The sequence below is a fragment of the Tachypleus tridentatus genome, chromosome 10, assembly GCF_004210375.1.
Source record: "Tachypleus tridentatus isolate NWPU-2018 chromosome 10, ASM421037v1, whole genome shotgun sequence".
In the NCBI taxonomy this organism is placed as follows: Eukaryota; Metazoa; Arthropoda; class Merostomata; order Xiphosura; family Limulidae; genus Tachypleus; species Tachypleus tridentatus.
Genome location: NC_134834.1, coordinates 106727194 through 106750457, shown reverse-complemented (window position 1 = coordinate 106750457; position 23264 = coordinate 106727194). Strand labels below are relative to the sequence as shown.

At 34.9% G+C, this 23264-nt stretch overlaps 1 protein-coding gene across 3 annotated transcripts in view; it reads right to left on the bottom strand.

The window, feature by feature from the left end:
- Positions 1-386: 386 nt before the first annotated feature.
- LOC143230046 (ribose-phosphate pyrophosphokinase 2) overlaps positions 387-23264 on the bottom strand; it is a 49357-nt gene continuing 26479 nt past the window's right edge. Inside the window, exons 7-8 of one of the 3 annotated variants that reach the window (XM_076463008.1) lie at positions 16478-16554; positions 678-804 (exon numbers count right to left, since the gene is read on the bottom strand). In XM_076463008.1, coding sequence (XP_076319123.1) covers positions 798-804; positions 16478-16554 — 84 coding nt within the window. In that variant the 3' untranslated portion in view covers positions 678-797. Of the gene's footprint in view, positions 805-15374; positions 16555-23264 lie in introns of those variants that run through there. The other 2 variants (XM_076463007.1, XM_076463006.1) reach the window with 2 other exon arrangements.

Here is a 23264-nt window from a genome sequence, read left to right as displayed (position 1 = left end):
TTAATTCAGCTTATTTTACAAAACTACAATTTTGCATGTTTTATATGTTTGAAAATGTCCCCCGCTGGGACAGTGGTAAGTCTACGGATTTATAGTGGGTTCGATTCCTCTCGGTGGACACAACAGATAACCCGATGTGGCTTTGCTATAAGAAAAACATACGCACATGTTTGAAAATAATGATATGATGAACGATTTTACCAGATTATTCAAATATTCGTAAAATATAAGCGTTTTCCTGTTTTAAAAGTCTATATTTTAGGTAACAAACAACTGTTTTTATTAAAACAATGAATATTCGTTTCTCTAATTACTTTTATTTTCAATGCAAAGATGCATTCAGGAGTTTAACATCTATAGAATAATAATACACTTTTACAGAGAAATTAAAACAAGCAACATTTTATTATTATGTTGAATAAACCAGTTACAAGTACATTACGCTTTCAAAAAATACTTTCAAGTGTTAAAATTCAATAAAATCATAAATAACTCAACTGTCACTTAACCATCAATGATAGAAAAGCACAATATGAATAAATTCTTGGAACAAACTATATAATCTCCAGTGAGTTATCTTATATCCTTAAGGATCTTATTACACAATGAGAACAAAGTTCTAAACTTCATACGAACAATCCATCAACAATTCTGCAAATTAGTTGCACTGACTAGTTTTGAGTACAGAAATCCAATGAACAGTGATGCAGACTAATATGGTATGCTGAACAGTACTGGGCCCAGAGGTTCCCTATTGTGATTCCTACGAATGGCTTCGCAAAAAAAGTGAGCAACGTCTAAGCACTGGAACAAAAATAGATACATAACTTTATACAAAATGTCTTATTTCATATTAACACTCCCGATTAGACCTTAACAAAAAACTTTGCAAAACCTGATTCTGTGATTCCTAACAATAACATCTATTTGAACTCTAGGGCTAATATTTTGAAAAGCTCAAAGGCTTGAAATTTTTCATCTGTAAAATTAAAATTAATTTCAAATAGACACTTACCTTTGCTGTAGTGAAAGCCTTTCATAATTGAGATTGAATTCATGCTGTTAACAGCCTTGTGACTCAAACTTACTTTACCAATTACAGAACATGCATCGCTGGGTAATTATTTTCATCTTTCCCACTTTTCACTTGGCTAACTGCACGTGCATCAAGGCATTTTTCATTCGCTCTTATTTCCTGCTATAACGTATTGAAAGTGGCATGATGAAAACCTTATTATGGGGAAGGGCCCGGCATGGTCAGGTGGTTAGGGCGCTCCACTCGTAATATAAGGATCCCGGGTTCCAATGTCCATCACATCAAACATGTTTGCCATTTCAGTCGTGGGGGCGTTATAATGTTTCGATTAATCCCACTATTCGTTGATAAAAGAGCAATCTAAGAGTTGGTAGTGTAAGTACATGTTTTAAACTCATTAGTTCTTAAAAAACGTAAAATTCAAATCAGGTACAATTTACCTATAAAATAATGAAAGCAGAATACACATATTGTAAAGGAGTTGTAACCCAGCAAACATGAAAAGTAACCAAACATACAAAACTGCAAGCTAAAGTAAATGAAAACAAAAATTAAGACTACAAAAAGTATTTGCAGAACTATTTTAAAACGAGAATGGGTGGAGTGAATTAACTTTATAAAAAGAATGTACCTAAAAGATATTCAGAAAGAAGGCATTTTTTTCTCATCAGAGTACTATCTTGACCCTAACTCCCATTAATTAAGCAAAGGGATTTCTTGTGTGAGTAGTAATGGTATATTAAATCTGAGGAGACAACAATAGGACACAGGTGATGGAATAAATAGATAAGAGGACGAATATGTTCTTCTGCGGTGAAAAGTTTATGAAAGGACGTACAATGGTACCAGTAGCCTTCTTCCATGCCAAAAATTGTCACACAACTATCCAACTGAGTGAGTTCTCAGAAAGAACTGAAGAAAGATTCTAACAGCCCCTAGGATGGTTTTAACAGTGTCAGGACAATGCGATTAGAACATCAAACATAAATAAATAATTAATTATATTAAACACAGGTGATTCCAATTCTGGTTTGAGCAGACACGTCTAGTGTTAGCAGCAGTCCTGCTTTCTATATCCTTAATGCCACACAAGGAAGTGCATGTGGAGATGGGAAAGGTACCCGATAAGATGTTATTTTCGGTCCACTTTCAAAGAGCAACATTCTCTCAAGGAGCTCCAGTGCAGAAAGTGGAATTTTGTTCATGAAATTAATATAAGTACAGATTATTGATACATAGAAAAGAAACTATTTAACCATTTCATATTTCTTATTTTGTGTTGTTTGTTTTTAAATATAATCATTCACAATCCAGACGCCCCTCAGTGGCTCAGCGGTATGTCTGCGAACTTACGACGATAAAAACCGGGTTTCGATACCCGTGGTGAGCAGAGCACAGATAGCCCATTGTGTAGCTTTGTGCTTAATTAAGAAAACAATCCAGACAAATTGTAATGGGGAACAGTGGGGGTAAGGAAGAATATACGAAAACTCCTGAGATACAAAAATCCATCAAGCTTGGAAAATAACTGCAGGTGGAATCTTGAGATTTGAAGATAAAATAGCAGAGAAATATACAATTTCTCCTCTTGTCAGCCTATAAGGTGTCTGCTAAAGAGTATAAAGGCCACGAGACCAAAGACAGCCAAATAGTAAACAGAATGATATGTAACCTGAAATCCACACTGAAGAAGGTTTAGAACATCCATGCAAAGGAGATGTAGCAGTTGCACAAGCCAGTTCATTAATGGGAACGAAGCAAAATTCTAAGGAAGAAAGGAAAAAACAGTTCTCATATGACATAGAAAACAAATTTCACAGGGAGAATCAAGGTTTGTCACAGTAGATAGCATATTAGGAGAAAACACATTGGTAAGAATGTTTCATAACCTTCTCTGGGAAGTGAGTAGCAAAAAATAATATGTCTTCGGGGAAAGATGGTACAGCGCACAATTCGCGAACAGTTCAAAAGGAGAGAAAAACAGGCTACTTCAGACTCCCACTGATGACAATGTTTAGGAACTCCTAGAAGATGTTATCAGGGAGCTTGAAAAACAACCTCAAAATTAGGTGGAGAGAGATAAATGACATCTATGACAACTGAAAATGGCTGTGAGTGCCACTTTATAGCCTGCAATAGAAGCATACAAGCTTTAATAATGAAAAAGGTAAAAATGTGAGGCAAGCTACTGAGGAAGTTCGAGAAAGACAAGAAACTAAAGTTCACGAGCACTAACTTCTGAAGTTAGACCAACGAGAATTATAGGCTGCTAGGGATGAATATTTGCAAGAATGTGATATTTAAACAACTGAAGAAGAGAAACAAATTTCATCCGTAAAGGACTACAAAACAGCCAGATGTGAAACTCTAGATTGCAAAGGTTGTGGACAATGTATTAAAAAGTTATACAACAGTATTTCTTGAGAAAAAAAAAAAAGGGAGTACAAACCCTGGAAAATCGGATTTACGAAAGAAAATAAACAAGACAGTAAGCATGAAGAAAAATTCGCCCAAGACGGAGTCAAGGTATCTACTGTTACACAAGATGAGTTGGAACAGGAAACCAATAAAAAATGGCTTGATGATGTACTACTATTGTGAATGTCCCAAGCACAGAACGACGAAACCATTGCAAGTAACCAATAAATTACCAATTCAGAGAACTACATGATGTGAATATAGTCAGAGAATGGGAGAAATAACAACAAATAAGGGAGGAATACCGAGTTTCCTACACCTGCTTGTTGATATATGCCACCACAGTCAAACTGTCTGCAGGTACCTAAAACATTGTGGTGGTATAACAAGAGCGGGAATTCCTGACGTTTGCGTTGTAAACCTCAAAGCTTTAACAGAATGGAATAATTGAAAAGAATACAGATCCAAAATATGATGGTTCCTCCAATCATCATTAATAAGATTTAGATCCAGAGAAGGAAGAAAAAAAGGGTAACTTACAATGTGAAATTCATAAATTAGCTAGACTCGAAGCTATTCAACAATATTAGGAGAAATTTCAACAAACAATAAAGCTTATGACAGCCTACATAATGATTTTTTTTTAATTTCGCGCAAAGCTACTCGAGGGCTATCTGCACTAGCCGTCCCTAATTTAGCAGTGTAAGACTAGAGAGAACTAGTCATCACCACCCACCACCAACTCTTGGGCTACTCTTTTACCAACGAATAGTGGGATTGGGATTGACTGTAACATTATAACGCCCCCACGGCTGAAAGGGCGAGCATGTTTGGCGCGACGGGGATGCGAACCCGCAACCCTCGGATTACGAGTCGCACGCCTTAACACGCTTGGTCATGCTGGGCCCCCTACATAATGAAACAAGATCCATTTGGCAGTACTCAAGTAAGCATGATCTATGAGAATTGTCTAACTCAAAGAGGATGTGTTTGGTAAATAAAAAAATATGCAAAACTCAAAGGACTGCAATGCAAAAGAAATGTATTAAGATTTCCTGATAAATGCTAATACAATATCTAAGGTGTATGAAATATTGAATAGGAACAAGTTGAGTATTGGATTAGTGAACATTCTTTCCCAGAGAAATTAATTGGGATAGCAAATCAATGTGAGGCTACCGATGAGTGAGGTGATTATGCCAAACTAAAAATTGAGGGCTATATGCTCGTAAACCACTTAACAGTGTGAGAAACAAAAATAGGAATGAGAAGATAGATGAATTGTTAAATAAACAGAGCAAAAAGTAATTAATTAGTAAGCTGAGCTATTCTTGTTATTAAATTAGATTACAACTGCATATGTGCTATCCTTTCATTTGTAGTCTGCACCATCTGCTGACTAGCTGGTCTAACAAGGATCAATCATTGTTCTTCATATGTTAGAAACCTGAGAGTTCACTGGCATATTTGAAACAGTGTTTAAACATAAGAGGCTAGTTTTTTAAGTTACTATCAGTCTTTGAAATTCAAACTGCCTCATTACTAGCTATTTCCCTAGTGTTATAGGTTTAATAGCAATTAAATTCGTGGTTAGTTAAATATGATTCATTAGGCTTTTATCTCTCTAATGTTACATGATGTTTCTTCTACTCAATTGGACAACAAGTTACAAAACCTGAAACTGAGTGAAATTTAGGTTCTTACTGGATCCTTATCTAGCAATCTCAGATTTGCTGGGAGCTAAGTACGAATATTTTGCGCAGTAGAACCAACTCTAGTATCAAACTTAGTATCAGCCATTTTCACACTATTTGTCGCACCAATGGCCAATCCTTCAGGAAGTTGGAGTGCCGAAAGACTATAGTTGCAAAACAACTTGGGCACATTAGCCCCTGAAGTTTACTACAACTAGTGATACAGCGGCTTCCTTTTAAGATAGAGAATGGCATGTCTTGTATATTGGTTCAACTATCAATTGCATTGCATGTTACCAATGTATGCAGTCGTGTCTGCAGTAAAACCCATGGAACACCAGTTGCATGATTGGAGGTAGTGCAGTTTCCTGTGTTAGATGCACGAAAGCAGTCCACTGCCCCTAACTAGGTTCGGATAATCACTTGTTGCACAAGAAAATTAGGCTGGGAGATTCTACAGTACTTCCATTTCTAATATGCCAATTCTAGGTGTCCAATTACAGTCTTTGTTCTGTGTCCATAAAACCCAGATGCAGTTAAGGATGTGCTTCTTCTCTTCCATTCAGCCTGCCACCATTCGTTAGAACAACAGTGTCCATTAATGAGATCAATGAGTGTCTAATATATAGGAGTGTCTATCACGGCTTTTGTTCTCCCTACTCCAGAGTGATGGTCAGACCTGACTCAAACACTATTAATGTTTTGAAAGCATACTCACACTAGTGAATACTTGTTGCTGGTCCTTCTGCATTTCTCATTCAGGTGATTATAACAAAATCCATACATCTTAATGCTAGGAAAGATAAAGCAATATTGCATAAGTATAAGTGTGCCTCTGTGATTACTGGATGTTTTTGCAATTGTGGTTTCTATTCTAATACCACATGATACCGCATGTGACTCCATTTTCTTGGAGCTTGAGGTCAACAACATCGATTTCTAGGTCTTTCGGACACGGTAAAAGATGTTGCGTTTGCTGCGACCACAGTTACAGGTACTTACTTGCTGGAAACTATTAAAAAGCAATCTGTGTCCTCTTTTTATCACTCCTTAAACACGGTAGAGGAAATCTGTTTAATAACGACTCTATGTGCATGTAGTATTAACATAAAACACTCTTTGGTTGCCCCACAGTTTTTCTCAAACATGGCTGATCAATATGAGTAGATTTTCTCAAATTTCCATCGTTCCAGAGTCACATACCTTGATGACTGTCTACTCCTAACTCTACAGTTGATGAGTACTAGAATGTAGTTCATGCTTCATTAGGAGGTCATGCTGCACTTCTAGCTAGCTTATTACCTTTGGTTGTCTCAGTTACCCATCTCTCTGAGGAAGTCTTGCAATCCCCATCCTTCACCTTTATGTGAACGAAGCATTTGCTGTATTTGTAGACAGTGACACAGATTGATGAGATAGACGTGTCCATATGCAGGGCTTCTTTTTACAGTTACACTGTTCTAGGTAATCTTTCTTCACTTTCTAAGGAGAAAGCATATGCTGTTTCATTGGGTGATAATACAATTTGTTGAACTGGACTTCATTCACTCACAGTACTTCCCTTCTCACTTATGGGGTGGCTAAGTATCACACTTCTCGGAGTAGTTCTCACTTAGCTCACTTCTACGCTGTCAGTGTGTGTCTTCTGTGTCGTTAGTAGTTAGTAGTTTTTCAACCAAAAGCCACCCACCTTTGACTTTGAGCTTGGCAGCCAGGTACCTCTCGTTCGAGGAAGGTCTACTCTTTTTAACCTGTAGTGCCTGCCTTTATTAAAGTTTACTCTCGGCAGAGTGAGGTGCCCCCTTTGTGGAGAAGCGCCTGGGGCTCTCACAGATTATTGGCCTGTTGTACAAAGGCACGTAGTCTCACCAAATAATGGGAAAACTATTTCTGGTGGTCTGCCTTCACGACAAGTGCCATATAAATAATTTTTATCCTGGCTATTGACTCTTTCTCGAAGACTGTCTCTCTAACCCACTGGATATAAACTTCAGCATCAGTTAATGTTTATCAAAGAGTTCATGGTGTAAAGCTTACTTAAAAAGGAAGAAGCAACTAGATGTGGGACTCTGATTTTCTGACTCTAGGTATTGGCTAATGGTTTCTAAATAGATTGTTTCGCTGAGCCTTAGAATTCACAGCACATCTGCTACTATCTTCATGAACTTTCATTGAATTAGCTCCAAGACTGAGGTTTAGCCTTTGGAAGAAAATTCTTGGCAGCTTCAGGTTGCTCCAGATGAGCATTGCCGCTTCATTCTCATGGTCAAAGGCACACGATCTACAGAGACTTTTATAACATCAGCAAAACTTCCAGATACAGAAGGGGATTCTTCTTGGACCTGACCACACTACTCGATAACTCCTCCCTTCTGTAAGCAAGTAATTATCCTTCAGACCATGTACCTGTCACTGTGAGAACTGGCGTTTCTGTAATGTGCCTGGTGTACTTCCTGTTTTTAACTTTCTTGTGGTTTTCACCTTTCCTGAAAGTACTCTATATCTGCACCAAGGTCCTTTGTTCACATCATAAAAATTTCCTCTTTTCTGAAACTGCAAATGTTTAATCAAAAACCATAGTACAGTACAAATCAACACAAATAAGGTAAGGCAATAGGCAAGTAATTGGTATTTGTGTGTATGAATAAATGACAATATCAAAATGAAGACTTTAATAAAAACATTGTTCGTATCTATGTAGTTATAAATTGGAAGCTGAAGTAAGCTATAAGAACTCAAAAGAAAGTGTGGTATCATAAGGGTTTTCAGCAAAATAAGAAGTTCAGACACGTAAAACCAAAAGGTTTGTGGATTTCTTATAGATTTGTGTTTCCTAACAGGTGTAACAATTAGACCACAAAGAGTGAGACCGACACAGGTCCCACAGAATATGTTTTTAAACTCAATATGGACAATACAAATCGGATACAATGCATTGGATCACCTTGCAATACACTACCAGAAAATGTATGAGTGATGATGTGTGATTTAAATGAAAAATGTAGGACCAGCAGGAGCTAACGATTTCATTAAAGCAGAAAGCTCCCGATGTCACGTATATTTGTTCCTGTAAACTAAACAATGAAATACAGTTACTAAGCAAATGAAAAATAATCCCATCCTAGATGACAATAGGATAAACTACATCAAACTCTCACTTTAGTCAACCTAAGTAAAATAATACACTCAAATAGTAAAATCCAAGTCTCTACTATGGGTTCCTCTGATGATAAAAACACTTTCACTGAAAAATAAACAATTCTAACAATATCAGAGCCAGCGCACTACTAAGAAAACTAAAACCTATCCATATATGGTAAACATAAGTAACCCTAATTTGCTGACAAGAATCTTATGGTGCAAACCTTAAATTACATGAATGTAATGGCAGCTTAAGCTAAATTTTAACTAAAATTTGCAGGAGTACAAGAGTTCCTCTAAAATGAGACAAAATAAAATAAACAAAGTTACACATAATTTTAGTGTAAACTGTTTAAATTTCCACAACATGTTACATTAATACACTGGTAAAATATCCTTGTTGAAGTATGTAGGAAATCTCTGTAATATCCACTGAAAAAATATTTGTAAAATCTGCTTTCCCAGATCCCAGCTTTCTTCTCTTAGATCTCATAACAAGCATAAGTTGTTAACACAAGAACACAGTGACTGGTGCCTGTCAGATCAGTTTACCAATGAATAGTTCCTGCCTGATTGACCAAAAAACAATTTAGTACCCTATTAAAATAGCAGTATTATTCCTGCAAGAGAATGATACAAGAAGCTGCGTAATCGATATCTCCACTTAACCAAATTAGCTGATGGAGAAAGTTAAAAATTTGGTTAAACAATGTCTTGTTCCAGTCATGGAGCCACAGAAAAATTCCGTAAGCTTAACTTTTAAAGTAAAAGGAGTGGAAAATATATATTAAAGCCTAGTAATATTAGAGTAGTCCCAGTAAAGTATTACCAAAAATTGAAACTCTCAATGAAACAGAAGTTCTTACCTCGATTTTACGAACAAATAGTGACAAAAATACAACAATATTACAAATACTTCACTCTTAATGTAATGCAAAATGTTGTACTCGTTCAGTATGAGTGTGGTAGCCTTCAGTGGTAATTGTCACGAAAGATGGTTGCCACAGGTTCTGTGTTAATCTTCACTGGGTGAACACCATGACATGTATATATAGTTTTGCTAAAAGGCTCCTTATGGTTTAACATATTAAACCTGGTCTACAGGTACTAGTAAGATGAGCTGGATGATAAGAGCAGAGCCAAAATTGCTTTCAGCACTCAATATGGGTTGTTTGGATTCAGGGTCATGCTCGTTGGACTGTATAATGCCCTGATTATCTTTGAATAGCTGATGTAACTAGCATTTAAAGGTGTGCAATGGGATACATACCTGGTATATGTGGATGATGTCTTGGTGTTTGATTAAATGTTATAATCTGCTATTATGAATTTTCTCACGTTTTACAGTAGATGCAAATGGAAGGATTAAAGTTGAAAGGGGGAATTGATCATTTATCAACAAATCAGTAGTTTCTTAATCATATCATTGATAAAAAGGTATCTCAATGAAACGTACGAAAACTGTGACAGTTCCAGAGTCTTAGAAATTTGCATCATACTACCAACATTTCATGGTCAATTTTTGCTATGATATTATTACCCATGTCTACTCTCATTAAAGCCAAAAATGGGAATAAGCTGCAACCATACACTACAGAATAATCTTATGCACCCAGATGTTGGAGGCTGAACTATGATTGATGAAGATGGGGCTTTCAGTAATCACAGAAGCTGATGATAAAAGGATGCAAGAACTTACCTGGTAATCACTGACGACTCAGATATTGAAATATCAAAATGTGTGATAGAGTGTTCCAGTGTTCGGCTGTACCACTGACAAAAATTTCCTCATTACCACCAGGTAGGGTGGTCGATACATTGTCAAGTGTCGCCAAACTTTCATTGTAAGCCACCATGTGATATTATGAAACACAATATATGTAATGCATGGTTTGGTTATTACTGTACATATCTTATCAGTCACTAATATACATAGCCAAGAACTGAAAAAAGTAGTATTCCTTCCTTTATGAACTATCAGGTAGTGATGACCAGCAGAATTAACTTGCTCTATTTTCTGATCACTGTTCAACACACCAGAAGGTTGGTCATTTGGTTTAAACCAATGATGACTGAAGGGGATTTGTGCGCCTTTGTTTACTTTGTACTTAGGTGATTTTCTAATTGAAAATCAAGACCGTTATCATGTTTTTCATTTATTAAAAGGTTATGTAGTTTAAAAGATAATAGACATTATTTGTTAAAGGGTATTTTGTTGTAAATTGCATCCTTACAGCATTGATTCTTAGACTACTTCTGATAAAAGGGTTAGATTAACACTGCAACGAGTGTACGGACTACCCAGAAAGCCAAGGGGGATCCAATGACCGCGGCTTGCTGTAGGGTGATGCCATTTTTCCCTTACTATAGGCCCTAAAGAATACATTCAGGGTAAATTTATAGGGATCTTTACAGAGGGATATTTGTAATACCACCCAATCGCAAATTTACCACCAAATTCAGGATCTTCTTAATAGGATGAGTTTAGTTTGGTTCCAAAAATTATTGTGAATGTGAAAAGATTTATAGATTATATTTTATATAGCCTGTTAGTTATTTAAGAATACCGGCACTCAAACTTGTACTATTTTATACTGTTGACATATTGTTATTTGCAGATAAACTTGTATTATACAACAAATTAGTTTCATTGCCTCTCAGGTACTATATACAGAACCACTTTATGAATATTGCAAGGAATGATCATGTATGATTGACGTTATGTGAAACTTTCTCTGATCTAGTATTCTGTAGGTCCTGATCTTGACGAATAATCTGATGACACAATCATTACATGATATTTACTGATTTTTTTTCTTCCAATGTATCTTCTTTCACTACTCATTTTTATGGTATACACTCATGATAACACACGATTAGATAGCTAGTATACTAGATATTGGTTTTGCAGATCCACAACGACTGATCAAAAGAATAACAACCTGTTCCAAGTACCAGTTTTACTGGTATTCAATCATGTACCTAGAGCAGCAAGAGACTTAAGCATTCTAGCACAGACTATGCAAAATTTGTTATGGCATAAGTCAGACACATCAAAAGACATTTTATAAAGTTACTGTAGCTACCCTCAGAATAGAGGTCAGTGTCCATCAGGATGAAACATGAGAAAGGCTGAATAATGATTTCGAAAAATACACTTCCCTGGTGAATATGAGGCCCAAATGTCATCCACTGCACAGAAACAATTATCTGCTGATGAAAATGTACAAGAGCATAAAGAACGACATAACACACTACTTGAAGATGCAAATTTATCTGAAAATTACTCTAATGATCAGCAGGCGCTTAATCCATTCTTGTAGACATGTCACTCTATGGTTCCTTAGTACAACAGCAAGAAACAATGTGTCATTTGCTTCAAGGAATCAACAACACTGGTGTCAATGGAATTCCAGCAACTGTCATCGCAAAGAAAAGCCACTGGAAGATCCACTGACCAATTGTACACTGTGATGGTGAATGTCAACCAATTACAAGTACTCAGGTGAAGCTGATATGCAGATGATGTATGTATTACACAGGGCAAAAGTTCTGGACTTCCAACGAATTATCATCCATGCAAATAGTATTGATGTTGTGTTGAGCATGTACTATTGCACAAAACATTCTGCAGCAAATGATTTATGGATTAGAACAGAACCAAACCCCTTTATACATATTCACCAGCTGGATTCTGCACTGCAAAAGGACAAGTGTCTGTTTTCCTACTTTCATGCCTTCACAGGAAACAAGTAACACTAGTTGTATATATGGATTGGACAAAACAAAGTTATGGAGGTCTTTGCTTTTGTTGATACAGAACAATTTAGAGCATTTGCTGTCTCCCATATACAGAAGAGATCATCTCTGATAACCTAATTGCTTCCAGCAAGGCATTGTCTATCCAAGCCTCTGGAGTGAAAGTGGCACACTCATTAGCTTGAGAACCCAAAAGGAAAACTGGCCTGCTTCTTGGTCTCTCTTTCACAGATATTGCACTGGAATAGCACACAATACATGTTGCTCTGCCAACTATTCTCAGCAAATCATATTACATTCCCTAACCATATTAACATAATTTATATGGGTACTCTGGGGTAGTAGTGAGTTGAGACCTATTAGAATGACTAGGAATTCACTTCCAGCCAATCTTGGGAACATTGTGAAGTACAAGAAAAGATGTGATGGAAATTGTCACTGCAGTAAGAAAACTGTACCTTGCAACAATGAATGCTACTGCCAAAGAAATATGAATTTGTGCACTACAGCTGTGTATTTTATGCAGGATGGTAGTGACATAGAGTAGAAAAGTATAATTACTACCTCTGTACTAAGCTGCAGAAAGTGACATGCACATTATCAGTGCATCTTTTAACATGCCATGATTATTATGGACTACACAGGATACTAGCATTCTATCACGTGGTTATTATGCCAGAAATATATGGTAATCACATTCACACAGATTTAGAAACAGAATTAAAGAAAAAATGACTACATAATACTATATTAAAAATTCTCAGTTATCAAGAAAGCATTCTGTGTCATGATATTTACCATGACTATTACTAATGAATCTAAATTTCAATGTTATTCATATAAGAATAAATAAGGATAATGTGAATTACAGTTACCATAATCATCTTTAAGATTTTATGAAACAATTAGCTCACAAATTCTTTAATGGAAATCACATTTTGGTCATTAGTTCAGAATCCCATTCCCATATATTATGCACAACTGTGTGATCATGACAACTCCAGATTTGGAAACAAATTTGGAATATGGTGGCATTATAAATACCTTTCTGTAAAGTTCTCTGCAAGGTTACCACCCTGGATGTGTTCCTTGGGGTCTACTCTCTTACAGGAAGCACTGTTCATTGGACCCTAAAAATGGACCTTGGCTTCTTGGGTAATTTGTATTGTAGCTTTTAGTTTAAGTAATGTTTGCAAGTGATTTTATGGTATAAAAGTGAGTCGACTTCTTGAATACTGCACAAGTAAAAGTTGATATGACTTTTGTTTTTATAGTTCTAGAGATAAGGATGGCTGCATCAACCTGTAAAGAAAGGTGGAGAAGACTGTTAAAAAGAGACAAACAAGTTTTTGATGCCCTTTCAACTAAAGAATAAAAATTTCCTTTTTTCACAGTTTCTCCTTTTGGATGCAATGGGATGCACAAGTAAAATACTCAATTTAACCTTCTTCTAGCAGCAAGCAGCAACCTAGATTTGTTTGTTTTTGAATTTTGTGCAAAGCTACACGAGGCTATCTGTACTAGCCAACTCTCGTTTAGTAGTGCAAGACTAGAGAGAAGGCAACTAGTCATTAGCATCCCCACTGCCATCTCTTGAGGCACTTCTTTACCAATGAATAGTGAAATTGACTATCAAATTATAATGCCTTCATGACTGAAAGGGGGAACATGTTTGATTGTATGGGGATTTAAACTTGTGATCCCCTAGACTGTGAGTCAAGTGCCCTAACAACTTGGCCATGCTAGGCTGCAAATTATGTGAGCACCAAAGAAATACCATGAATTCCAAAATATTTACATAATGAAAACAAATGTCTTGTAAATAACTCCTGAGGGCCTCACAGAAGATATTAAAACACTGTGAGCTTTAGTATTAATACCGGCTGTATGTAAATATTAAATATTGTATTTTTAATAAGTTATTACATTTTAAACAACAGCTCATGATTCACACTTAAAACAAATAAATCACAAGCAGTATTGTGGAAAGAATGATGAGGTCTGCTGATCATGGAGGATATCTCACCCTCCCATTGGTTGGCTGCATTTAGACTGGAACAGTTCAATTTTATAAGTGTAGAGGTGGGAGTGTGGTTCAAGGCTATGCACAAAACTCTTTTTGGCAGTGGTGTCAGGTAATAGCTATCAGTTCTATAAAGTTTTTACAAAACATTTCACATGAATTTATATTTCTGATGTGAGTCATGCTGTTTTTGACGAAGGTGCAGATCTACTATTCAGTAATAGCAAAAATGTTATGAAACAGTTACTAATACATGCATGAAATGATTATGAATAAATTAACAAGAAATGCTGCTTTGTTATATTGAAGCAATTCTTAGTATGATAATACTTAACTTATTAAAGTTAGGATAGATTCCTTCTTATATTGTATTTGGTTAAGCAAATATTATTACACTTGTGAAACTAAGATACATTTTTGATATTTTCTTGCACAATTAATTAAATCAAGAAATACTTCAAGTTAACCAATTCACTACATAATTTATTGCTCTGGAATCTAAGGCTCTGTAGTGTTAAGCTCTCTAAAGCACATGATTTTCTTAAAAGCCTGATAAAGGCAGTAGTATCATAACTTTAGATATAAATTCACGGATAAAGTCAATCATATATTTTAATACAGTAAAATACCTGAAGAGCCCACCTATGATCCTATGCTGAAGAAAAATAAATTATATAGTACGTTAAAACCTGAGACGAGCAGAACTATATCTAAAGTAGCTTATCACATCATCAGCCTCATTGGTTCACAATGTGGGATACTTTATGAGTTACCTATAATTCATAAAACTAGCCTTTTAGACCTATTGAATCTTACATAAACATGTATAATCATAAACTGTATAACATTTCTGGAAGTTTACAAAACCATTTACCAATAACAAATAAACAGTACAGACAGTTTGATATGTCTGAATACTTCAGAAATCTGATTTTCTCCAAATCTGTTTTGATATTAAGTCACTACACTCTAATATCCCATTGAAAGAAGTAATTGTTCTTTGTGCTACCTCTTGGTTTTTAAAAACTTTAATGGCATAAATGGTCAAACTAAAGATATATACATATTATTATTATTATTAATGTATGGTTAATTCTACATATACTCCCATAGTTAACTTTTTTCTTTAAAATTACAATACATAATTTATATTAATTTTTAGTAAGTTTTTCAACACTTGAAAAACTAGTTATTTTTAATGCAAGTTCAAGTAAGAAATCATGGTTAATTTTTAAAATACTGCCAAACACAGAAACTGTATCACCACAACTGAAAACTATAATATCTTATTACACAACCACACTTCATGGAATAAGGATTTTTATTATGCTAAATAAATATATAATTTTGGTTATTTTGTCTACAGTATGACAGAGATGTGCACACAACAAATAGAACAAACTGTTTTATATTAACAGCATGATAAAACCTAAAAAAATGCAATAGTTCTTATCACTTTATAATGTGTTATAAAAAACCCAACGAAAGTGACAAACCATAAAATGAAAACTTGTGATAAATGAAGTAAAGGTTTACAAAGGTAGTGTTATACAGTTATTATAAAATATATTTTAATATTGCTACTAATATTCACTGCTTTTATTCACTGAGAAATACTTTTCATATAAGCAGGACATAAACACTTGAACTTTATTCCTTTGGAAAATCAAATGTATACATGAATCTTGAAAAAAATAATATAGACTTTTAGACAGGTTTAACTGGGAACTTTCAATTTGATATATGACAACATATATGGTACAATAAAAAAATAATGACAATTCTTTAAATCTTACTGTTATTAACAATGTAACCAATACGGTAAGCCAACTATCAAAAACCCAAATACCACAAAATATTCTGCATGTTACCTTAAAGTGATCACTGTTCAGAAACAATTAATCAAAAATATTACAAGGATAGCCTTAGCTATGATTAGAAATACACGTTTTACTATTTTAGTATAGATATTTGAGGTAATTTTCTAAAAATCATATTTGAGGAATACTTACCATTATTTTCAAAAGATAAAATTACAATTCATAGAGAAAAAAACATGTACATATATATAAGTGAAAGTAATCCTTACTGTAAAATAAACAACTCACACTCTGAACAAGGCACAATATACTTTTCACCTTTCTCATTTCTCCAACATATTTAAATGAACAAGGTTACTAAGGTCATGGGAATTCAATATCTCATGTATGTCAGTATCAGTGAAATACAAAGACAAGTTGTTTTACCATCAAACACTTGTTAATGTTCATGCTGTATCTTGAATAGTTACAGTTTTTCATAACAAGACATATAATATGTTCAAAAATTGACACAAAACACATTCTGTCCACACATGCGTTTAATACTAAAATCTTTCTCTATGAAAACAGTTACATTGGGACATGCCTAAACAAGTACGTAACACTCTCCCCATTGTGAGTGCGCCGGATGGCTTCAGCCAGGATGGTTGAGACATCAATGCACTGCAAAGACACAAAATAATAAAATACTAAGTTTGCTCTATAGCTTAAGCAAGAAAAAAATTGTGCTGTTAGTAAACTCGCTGTGCTAAATGTCTTAATGATTTGAACTGCTCCAAAAATTATGTGGAAAATACTGACAATCATGTGCAAATTCAAACTAATAAATTTCAAAAATAACTGTTAAGTTTGTTGCATTTGTTGTTCTGTTCATGTATGGCCATTTTGGCACACTGTGTACATACACTTACAGAACCCTTCAAAATTTACTATTTACTGTCTTACTGATCATATAAATGTTTTTGTTTCTACATAATCATGTGACAATTACCCATGGGTGGCAAAAAGTTCAAGTTACGATAAATACACAGACAAGAGAGCCCATATTGGGAGGATTGCACACATTATCAGACTTGTCTGTATGCTACAGAACATGGAGAATTTGTGAACTTGAGTGATTATCAGTGAACAAATTCCATGAGTATGATGTGAATTTCACAAGACAAGTTTCACTCTGGCAGTTGATAGGTAGCACTACAGAGTATGTTTGTTTTGTCAAAGTCATCAGAATTTGTTATAACACTATTACAGATTCATAAGACAAGTTTCACTCTGGCAGTTGATAGGAAGCACTACAGAGTATGTTTGTTTTGTCAAAGTCATTAGAATTTGTTATAACACTATTACAGATTCATAAGACAGGTTTCACTCTGGCAGTTGATAGGTAACACTACAGAGTATGTTTGTTTTGTCAAAGTCATCAGAATTTGTTATAACACTATTACAGATTCACAAGACAAGTTTCACTCTGGCAGTTGATAGGTAGCACTACAGAGTATGTTTGTTTTGTCAAAGTCATCAGAATTTGTTATAACACTATTACAGATTCATAAGACAAGTTTCACTCTGGCAGTTGATAGGAAGCACTACAGAGTATGTTTGTTTTGTCAAAGTCATTAGAATTTGTTATAACACTATTACAGATTCATAAGACAGGTTTCACTCTGGCAGTTGATAGGTAACACTACAGAGTATGTTTGTTTTGTCAAAGTCATCAGAATTTGTTATAACACTATTACAGATTCACAAGACAAGTTTCACTCTGGCAGTTGATAGGTAGCACTACAGAGTATGTTTGTTTTGTCAAAGTCATCAGAATTTGTTATAACACTATTACAGATTCATAAGACAGGTTTCACTCTGGCAGTTTATAGGAAGCACTACAGAGTATGTTTGTTTTGTCAAAGTCATCAGAATTTGTTATAACACTATTACAGATTCATAAGACAGGTTTCACTCTGGCAGTTTATAGGAAGCACTACAGAGTATGTTTGTTTTGTCAAAGTCATCAGAATTTGTTATAACACTATTACAGATTCATAAGACAGGTTTCACTCTGGCAGTTTATAGGTAGCACTACAGAGTATGTTTGTTTTGTCAAAGTCATCAGAATTTGTTATAACACTATTACAGATTCACAAGACAGGTTTCACTCTGGCAGTTGATAGGTAGCACTACAGAGTATGTTTGTTTTGTCAAAGTCATCAGAATTTGTTATAACACTATTACAGATTCATAAGACAGGTTTCACTCTGGCAGTTGATAGGTAGCACTACAGAGTATGTTTGTTTTGTCAAAGTCATCAGAATTTGTTATAACACTATTACAGATTCATAAGACAGGTTTCACTCTGGCATTTGATAGGAAGCACTACAGAGTATGTTTGTTTTGTCAAAGTCATCAGAATTTGTTATAACACTATTACAGATTCATAAGACAGGTTTCACTCTGGCAGTTGATAGGTAGCACTACAGAGTATGTTTGTTTTGTCAAAGTCATCAGAATTTGTTATAACACTATTACAGATTCATAAGACAGGTTTCACTCTGGCATTTGATAGGAAGCACTACAGAGTATGTTTGTTTTGTCAAAGTCATCAGAATTTTTTATAACACTATTACAGATTCATAAGACAGGTTTCACTCTGGCAGTTTATAGGTAGCACTACAGAGTATGTTTGTTTTGTCAAAGTCATCAGAATTTGTTATAACACTATTACAGATTCACAAGACAGGTTTCACTCTGGCAGTTGATAGGTAGCACTACAGAGTATGTTTGTTTTGTCAAAGTCATCAGAATTTGTTATAACACTATTACAGATTCATAAGACAGGTTTCACTCTGGCAGTTGATAGGAAGCACTACAGAGTATGTTTGTTTTGTCAAAGTCATCAGAATTTGTTATAACACTATTACAGATTCATAAGACAGGTTTCACTCTGGCAGTTTATAGGTAGCACTACAGAGTATGTTTGTTTTGTCAAAGTCATCAGAATTTGTTATAACACTATTACAGATTCACAAGACAGGTTTCACTCTGGCAGTTGATAGGTAGCACTACAGAGTATGTTTGTTTTGTCAAAGTCATCAGAATTTGTTATAACACTATTACAGATTCATAAGACAAGTTTCACTCTGGCAGTTGATAGGAAGCACTACAGAGTATGTTTGTTTTGTCAAAGTCATCAGAATTTGTTATAACACTATTACAGATTCATAAGACAGGTTTCACTCTGGCAGTTGATAGGTAGCACTACAGAGTATGTTTGTTTTGTCAAAGTCATCAGAATTTGTTATAACACTATTACAGATTCATAAGACAGGTTTCACTCTGGCAGTTGATAGGTAGCACTACAGAGTATGTTTGTTTTGTCAAAGTCATCAGAATTTGTTATAACACTATTACAGATTCATAAGACAGGTTTCACTCTGGCAGTTGATAAGAAGCACTACAGAGTATGTTTGTTTTGTCAAAGTCATCAGAATTTGATATAACACTATTACGGACCTAGTACTACTATAACGTGCCTGAGAAGACTGAGATGAGTGACATAGTCAGAACAGCATGTGTTTATTCCAAAGGCAGTTCAATTATAGCATGGAAAGATAACAGACATACAGAACTTACACAATGGACTATCTGCTGGCTGAAGTAAAGATGTATGGACATTTTGAAAGCAATTCAGTTATGGTGTGAGGATAAATAATTGTACACGTCTTCTAGAGGGTGGATTTAGTGCTCTATTTTACATTGACATAACATTTCACAGGTGTTATCACACTTTATTCTGTCCTACAGCAGGATGTTTAGCTGGTATAATACTTCCAAGATTGTAAAGAAAGAAAGAACCATAGAGACCATTGAATGCCAGCAACAAGTCCAGGTTTAAATTCCACATAACACAACATGAACATTAAAGTCTTGGTTCATTATGCAACACCACAGTATTAGATTAATAGAGAATGAGAGAGAATTTCTATAACATAGGTTAAAAAAATGACCAATACCATGTCTCACAGATTTAGACTGTACCAAAACTAGATGGAGGTGGCCAACACTTGTTGATGAGTGTCTGGTGTTGACTAATGCAAGTCTTTCAGACAAGTAAATTACTCCTAAAATTACCAATAGCATCTATATCTGCTCCAATAGCTTTTAACTCACATTTTTCTAAACTAGTTACTACTTAAATTGCTCACATTTTTATACCTTTACTTTTTACAGTTTTTCAATGACACAGAAATAACAATAAACAGCAGGATTACAATTACTCAGAGTAATTACATGCTGAGTCTTCCATATATATTTTACATAAAAAAGAAGTTGTTTCACCCTATTCTTTTTGTACATCACTTTACAGTGAGTGTTATAACAGTGAAATCAACTGAAGTTACTCAGTACAATGCAATATGTTGTCCCTTCCAGTAGTGGACAGTACAAAGATAAGTTGGTGGTCTGAATGATGTGTCAAATACTAAATCTAATTTGGATCTAAAAGTATTCATGTTCCACAAATTGTAGTTATCTGCACACCGACTTTTAACTGATGCAGTAAATGAAGTAAGCTCTACGTAAGTACGAATTTAAATTCTGTTGTCTATTTACTTGTAATCAAGAATATTTTCTCTTAATTTTTTGGAGTAATGTATGGATCATTTACTTGTGTTTGACTCACCTATTTATAATAAATAATTACAAGTGTTGCAGAGCATGCAATATTTTACCAAAACTAACAAACAAGCAAAAAGTATAAATGCAAGATCAGAAAGTTAATAATAATCCTATAAATAATATTAAGTCATTCAGCTAACAATGAAATATTACATTAGAATGAGAAATACACAAGCACTGCATGCTCTCCATTAAACTTCAATTTAAATCTAACATGCCAAAATTCAAAGTTTGTAATTAAGGTGAATTAAAATCTCACTTTAACCTTAAAACTAGTTTTTATTTCAGAAGTTTGTGATTTAGCATATTCTATAAGTCGTCATAGTGATATGCATTATGACTTTCATACAGGAAATGAGATTCAAAAATAACCATGGTTTTTACTTTTAGAATGTATAACTTCCATTAAATATCATTAGGTTTGACATTAAAAACGTTTTCACATTAGACTCAGATATAATATGACACAATGCTAATGTAAGAACACATTACCCACACTGATTGATATTTTATGTATGTATAAAACACCTGTTTAAAATGCATTCTTAATGCAAATATTCCCAAAACCCAAGCGAAAATACATGGGGCCATATCCAACTCAAAGAGAAGGACCTGGAATAGGAAAATTCAACTGTTGTGGATGAATCACAAAATGAAATGGGCTTTCAATAAACTGGATTTGGAAAAAAAATGCATCTAAAATATTGACTGGTTCTCCTTAGGAAAATAAAAACCCTTCACAAGCTGAGGAAATCATCACTCTCAAACTGAGAAATTACAAGAAGATGGTTCAAGGACAATAGAACAATGACAGGTCACCAATTACCAGTCTTCAATTGAAACGAAAAAATGGAGATAAAACTTCATATGGGGATTGAGGGTCCTGTCCCCATTATTCACAACCTGCAAAGCAGATACAGCCCACTCTGGGCACCAAGCACAGAACTAATAAGGTTGCAAATGACAAAAAAAGCTTATAAGAGAGTACCTGTATGAACCAAAGGTCTTCTACAAAGGAAGTCCACAGGAACACAAATTGGAGCTCCCACCACACCAAAGCTGAGGGATGTTTATAGAAACATGTCACCTCCATGATCTAACCACACCCAACCCTGTGAGATGGAAACATCAACGATAATCGAAAGGATGAGGAGCATAAGAGGGGACAACCCTAAGATTCTCCAACAGAAGAGAAATCTTAGAAACATCTTGAATTGAACAAAGCAAGCAGAAAATACTTCTCATGAGCTGAGTTTCTAATGAATAAAGAATTATCTTACCAATATTTCTATACAGGAAGGAGCCCACATGGAGGACCCTGAAGTAAATTGCAAGAGGCAACTCCAGGAAGTCAGGCATCTTGACCAAGCAAATCCCAGAAATCAAGTTAACTAGGATGCTGCAGATAATTTTAGAAGTTGAAACTAAGGTGAAGAACGGGTACATGAGAATAACCACCACTTTCCAACCCAATGAATATTCAGGGTTGTAATACAGAGCCTTTGAGAGAAGGTGTAAAGTGTGGGCAGATATGAAATTAGCTGAGTTAGAGTGAGGTGAAGAACAGCAGGATAAGGGCAAGAGAGATACAAAGAATGAGGATGAAGAGATCCCTAAGTTAGAAGAAACAATTCAATGGACAAAAAACAAGAAACATGATGAAGTGCCCAACAATAAAATTCTAAGGTCTAGGAGGATAAGGCAACTGGAGTTCAGTACAAAGTCAATGGAAAAAGGTATTGGCATGGACATGAATATTAATGGAAGGTGAAATAGAAGGCAGAAGAGGTTCATGCAGTAAAGTTCTGGGGAAAAAACAACTGGAGAAAAAAAACGTTAAACACCTATGAAAGTAACTGTGTAGAGAACAAAGTGACATCTGTTCTTCATTGGGAAAGAAAGAATGACAAGTAAAAGCAGGTTAGAACAGCAAGTGAAAATCATCAAAAAACAAGGCAGGGTCAACTAGAGCAACAGAAGTATGAAATCAGAAATCCTGTACTTTAGAAAATATAGAACCAATTACTTGGTTCATGATGGCTGTAACATTATTAGCTGTATGCCTCCACTTTCCACTGAAAACAATAACAGATGACTCCCATTGTGGAGCATCAGAAATACAGGAACGAATTCATAACTAAGCCAATCCATGGAGTATCAGAGCCTTAATAGGTGTCAGAAACATGGATACAGGAACGAATTCATAACTAAGCCAATCCATGGAGCATCAGAGCCTTAATAGATGTCAGAAACATGGATACAGGAACGAATTCATAGCTAAGCCAATCCATGGAGTATCAGAGCCTTAATAGGTGTCAGAAACATGGATACAGGAACGAATTAATAACTAAGCCAATCCAGAAAACCATTTCTGTTCTTTTTTTGTTTGATATACAAGATTGTTTAGTTTAAGAGTTATTATTTGGTTTATTCAGTGATTTAATTTTTAATGATCATTTAGTTTTCATATCAAGGGTGTTAAAAGTTAATTATTTTAAAAGTGATAGTTATGACACCTTTTGCTATGTAACCCTGTATGGGTCATGTTGTGCATGGTGTTAGTAATATTGTTGACACAATGTTACTCAAATTTTCTAAGTTTTTCTTGTTAGGTGAATATTGTTCTCACAAGAGGGTTAGATATTTCAACATTTTTCTGTCATATGTTATAAATATCTGCAGATACAGATTGCAAGAAGCTA